We start from the raw sequence: 5,111 nt of genomic DNA, 5'->3' as shown, positions 1-5,111 counted from the left end.
AAATTTAATAAGCCAAACAGTTCTGACGGATTATTGGCAATCCCGTAAATTACTAAAAAATTCACAAACATTTGACATGTGATTGTATGTGTTTTTTTATGTGATTATATGAGCAATATATGATCTGGTATATTGCTCAAGTGAAAGTGCATTCTAACAAGTGAAAGTGCATTCTAACAAGTGAAAGTGCATTCTAACAGGGCATTTCATTTTCATTTACTCCCTGAAATTGCACACCCATGTAAAACCAGGTGATTGACATATGGTCACCTGTGGGGGAAAAACCTTCTATAAAATGAGAAGATTTGCTAATCAAGAATTTCTATTCAACATCCCATACCAAACTCTATCAACCAATTATAATAAATTTTATATAATTAAATCTGTTTTAGACCAATAAATACCCAGAGATTGTCTCTTCGTCATTTATGATTTTCAGCAAAAATTCATGGCTGTGAAAACCTCAGCAGGCGAATAAGAATGCACATTACTGGAGCTTAATCCTTAAATGCATATTACTGGGCCTTAAGCTTCTGAATTACTCTGTTTATGTCATCTGTGACTCAATTCAAACAGATCCAACTCAAACACAAAAAAACATCCTGCGGTGCAGAGTTTGTCCTTTCAGCAAGTAACCATGGCAGGAGTACAACATCCCACGACGCACCTCTCTCTCAGCTCTTTGATTTAGTCTGTTGTCTGGAGGAGGAGACTCACCACAGTGTCTGAGGGATACTCTTACTTTAACTGTTTAGCTTGGCATCACCAAACAGGAACAAGTGGTCACTTCTTCAAGTCAGGCATGTATGGACTTTGAAACCTAAACCTGGCAGCCTGCATCAGAGCAAAGATATGAGTTATGATAAGTCATAGCTGATAAACCATGGGGAACCACAAAGAGATGTCCAGCATTTTCACTGGCAACCCTGCTGTTAAGGTGTCACACAAATAGCTATATATCATATTCATAATGTCATTAACATGCCTAATGTGACTTTGATTGAGCATATAGTGAGGTTTTAAGGGATGACATATTCAATTTGAGACCACATATTTTGGCCTTATTATGATAACTGCCTTTTTTTGACTGATTTCCTGCAGAGTTATGGGTCTTCCTAGACATTCTTTTACACATCATTTGAGAGTGTGTATATGAGTTACTTGAGAACTTTGATGGTGGAGGAGATGTGAAGTTCATAGATGGCAGAACACAGAGCGGCAGGGTCTTAAAGCATGCATGATGTGAGTATGAGGTCAGAGATAGACTGGGATTTTATTATTCTGTTGAGACCAGGTTAAATACAGGGAGTTATTCAGAGCAAATGACAGAGGAATCTTTCCATTACTATTCCATGCAGTAGGAGTGAAAAGCTGTGTGTGATCCAAAGACAGCTGTAACCTTACAGCACAACTCTCCCTTCTCTATTCTGGTGTAATAATCCTTTTATTTTGTCAGGTGCAAAAGTTTTCTTCCTCTGTAACCTCTTCAACCAAGCCTCTGACTATCTAAATATCTGCTGTACTGACTTTCTGTCTCTGACTGGTTGAATTTCTCTTTGCTTGTTTTTTTAGACTGAAGCCTCATGGTGAATAAATGTATAAATGCAAACACATCTTGAAGTAAGCACATCATGACTTAATCAGCTGAAAAGTTTATCAAATGGAAAATGAGGATGAGTTTCCATGCATGCTAAGTTAAGAGACAGGAAACCAAGATTCCAAAAAAAAGTGTGATTATAGTTACCATTAAGATTAAGCGTAGCTTTTCTAATCAATATGTTTAAATGAATAAAGAATCAAGATATTAATACATTTTAATGCATTTTCAATTTTAATTAATATTGTTTCATTGATGCTAAAAAATGCCAGGGAAACGTTTGTCTAGGCTTATTATTAACCTTAAAAATATATTAAAAAATAGATGATAAACTAATCTGATGAAATAAACAAAATTCAGTATTATTCAAACGAATATTCTGTCACTTGTTGCCAATTATACGTGTTTACTTGACTGGAGGTGGAAATGGTTCTTTAGAATAAATAAAGTCGTTGTTTAAAGTTTGCTGCTTTAAAGGCAAGTAAAGAAATTAAAGAAAAGTAAAGAATCATTGCTGTCAGAGGGCATTGAATGTATAAAATGTGCACATTTATTGTTTTCACATTTTTTACATTCAACACCCTCTGACAGCAATGATATATAGTTATACTATATATAAAACTTACATAATAAACATGCACTCAGTTTCTTTATAATCTGCACTCAGATGCATTAATCAGTAAAGTTATTCGGTAATCGATTGTCTTGCTTGTATATGCATTTTGTAATCAGTAAAAAATAATAATGTAAGAATGTTCTCGGTCATTATTATTGTTATTATATTATTATTATAATTTACTTTCCTTGCTCTGAACTATGCTTTTAATGTATATTAGCTGCTTGAGGCGCCGTGTGTGACTGGAGGCCTAAAACGAGCCAATCAAGTAATTTTTATACTCTTAATGCATGTGTCAGGCCTGCAGCTGAACACACACACACACACACACACACACACACACACACACACACACACACACACACACACACACACACACACACACACACGGAGAGAGAGAGAGCTCCGCCGGGGCTTGAAATGATTATTCATAATGTGCGCTTTGCGGAAAATATGGTCCTAGTTATGCGTGATACGTGTCATATTGTATATTTTTAAAGAGCCTTCATAGCGGGTAAATTTCATGATTCCACTGATCGCACTAAAATTAATCCACACAGACATGAGCTATAAGACCTCAAGGTCTAATAAACTAAATATCACGTTGGAGAAATCATTGCAAAGAAATCAATAATCAGTGAAGTCCGAATAATTAGGTTATATACATTATATACACTATGATAATGTGAGTTATACATTTTAACAAGCTGTTACAGCACGAAAGAAATTAATTTGGATTTTATGAATCCCAGTGAATATATATTACTTAATTGGTTGAAACAGGCTGATATTATACATTTTGTAAATAAATCCTAAATTAAAAAGTTAATAATAAAGTTAAGTTTATAATTATTTGCCACTGATTTAGGTGATTATGATAATACAGGAGCAGTGTATGCGCATTGATAAAGAAAATCAGAAATAATAAAAGTGGAACGTTTAAAAATTAAAGTTAAAGAGTAATAAAACATTTTAGTAAAGTACATTAGAAATATTTCTGAATTGCTAGCTTATTTTTAATTTCTGATTTCTCTAATAAAATAGATTTTTATCATTAAATTGAGGTATAAAAAGTTCTCATGTTCATTAACAAATTAATAATAACATGATTGATGTAAACAAGTTCCATTTATTTTTTTCCAAACAACCAAGAGGAAATACGTCAGTTAAATATTTTTCAAATCACTCAACGCAAATTATGTAGTATGAAATGAATATAAGAAAATATTTTTTAGCACAAATGAGTCTTTCTTCAACAACAACAAAAAAATCCCAGAAAAAAAATCAGTGGAGAATAATGTCAAAAGTTCAGTGTCCTTTAATTGCAATCAGAGATCCTCTGAGCTCTCACTCTGAAAGCATATCAACAACCAATAACGTTATTTCCTGAGAAAAAATACAAAGCCACACCGCTACTAGTCAATAACACTGCCAAGGTACGAGTGTTTATTATGCGCCTCCGAGCTGCCTGTAAGGCTTTGTAGTTTCTGATATTCATACTGCAGGCTGAGAAACGGAGGAAAGGTGATGGGATGGAAAAGAGCTGAGGGCGCATACGGGGAGCTGGAAGGAAGAGGAGCTGAGCTTAATGAGTCCACTGTAAGCGCATGACTCGGAGAGAACGCTTTAGTATGTAATGCACCACGGGAAAAGAAGGTGGACAGCGCCGGAAGGACGGTACCAGGTGGAGCGCCTGGCACACTGGCCGCCTGACTGGCATGGCGGAATCCAAACGGATAGACGTCCATGCTTGGTAAAGGCACGCAGGACGCACCGAGGCCGTACGCGCCGTACGACAGGTTCGGGAAAGTTGCAGGCTCTAACGTGTGATCCTTCAACATACCGAATCGGAAGTGCTGTCGCTTGAAACGCTTCCTTCGCCGCAAGAAGCTGCCATTCTCAAACATGTCCGCCGAGTTCGGATCTAGGGTCCAGTAGTTGCCCTTACCCGGGTTGCCCGGCTCCCGCGGCATCTTCACGAAACAGTCATTGAGCGACAGGTTGTGTCGAATGGAGTTTTGCCACGCGGGGAACTTCTCGCGATAGTAAGCGAAGCGGTGGCTGATGAAGTCGCAGATCTCGCTGAGAGTGAGCCGCTTTTTCGGGCTCTGCAGAATAGCCATCGTGATCAGGGCGATGTAGGAATACGGTGGCTTTACTGAGGCGCTTTTGCTCGGAGCTGGAAGGCATCTGGAAGACGCTATGTCCTTTCCACCGCCTTCATAATGCCTGGCAGAAAGAGAAGCCGAGCTGAGTTCAGCCTCGGACAGGACTGGAGGTGAGGTGGAGCGGAGCTCTTCTGCCAAATCCTTGCTCTCTTCTCCCACCACGTCGATAACCAGGTCGTCCATTAAATCCGTATCCAAAGTCATAGTAGCAAATCCACAAACTAGTCCGATTTCACCTGCATCAACAGGTGAGAGACATTAAAGGATCCGTGATCGTCTAATCTTTGCTCACTTTGTTCGCCAAAGACGCCTCTTTGAAACACCAATAAAGTATCTTATACTGACCAGCACCAATCAAAAGGACCACGAAAAGTGCCTTGCTTTGCTTTACCGAAGCTTGCAGACCCTTTTCAAAACAAAGTCCTTTCACAACATTGGAACAAGGAGGGGGGAAAAAAGCTGGTGACGCTACGAGCTACGTTCCTCTGCAATGTCCAGCATCCTCTCCAAAGCAGCAGGATTTCCTCTGCGCTCGGATCAGGTGACCATGATGTCATGATGAAGTGTGGGCAAAGAAGATCCACTTCAGCTGAGCTTGAGGACAACACTCCTTACAACCTCGTCAATCTTTACTAAATTATAACCAGAAATATACCACAGTGAATAAACAGTCTAGTGCGCGCACATTACAGATAAACGAGCAGTTATATCATCAACAGTTTTGCGATCA

At 38.5% G+C, this 5,111-nt stretch overlaps 1 protein-coding gene across 1 annotated transcript; it reads right to left on the bottom strand.

Annotated features, from left to right (window-relative positions):
* Window positions 1-3,343: 3,343 nt before the first annotated feature.
* On the bottom strand, window positions 3,344-4,878 carry foxd7 (forkhead box D7). Its single transcript, XM_027141623.2, has one exon. The coding sequence runs from the start codon at window positions 4,583-4,585 to the stop codon at window positions 3,629-3,631; it is 957 nt and encodes a 318-aa protein (XP_026997424.1). The 5' UTR covers window positions 4,586-4,878; the 3' UTR covers window positions 3,344-3,628.
* Window positions 4,879-5,111: the final 233 nt, after the last annotated feature.

The sequence above is a fragment of the Tachysurus fulvidraco genome, chromosome 15 (genome assembly GCF_022655615.1).
Source record: "Tachysurus fulvidraco isolate hzauxx_2018 chromosome 15, HZAU_PFXX_2.0, whole genome shotgun sequence".
NCBI classification, from domain to species: Eukaryota; Metazoa; Chordata; class Actinopteri; order Siluriformes; family Bagridae; genus Tachysurus; species Tachysurus fulvidraco.
Note: the sequence above shows the minus strand (reverse complement) of the source record. Positions and strands in the feature narration are given on the sequence as shown.

Coding starts and splice junctions, on each gene's coding strand:
- foxd7 (XM_027141623.2), bottom strand. CDS start 4,585: ATGACTTTGGATACGGATTTAATGGACGACCTGGTTATCGACGTGGTG.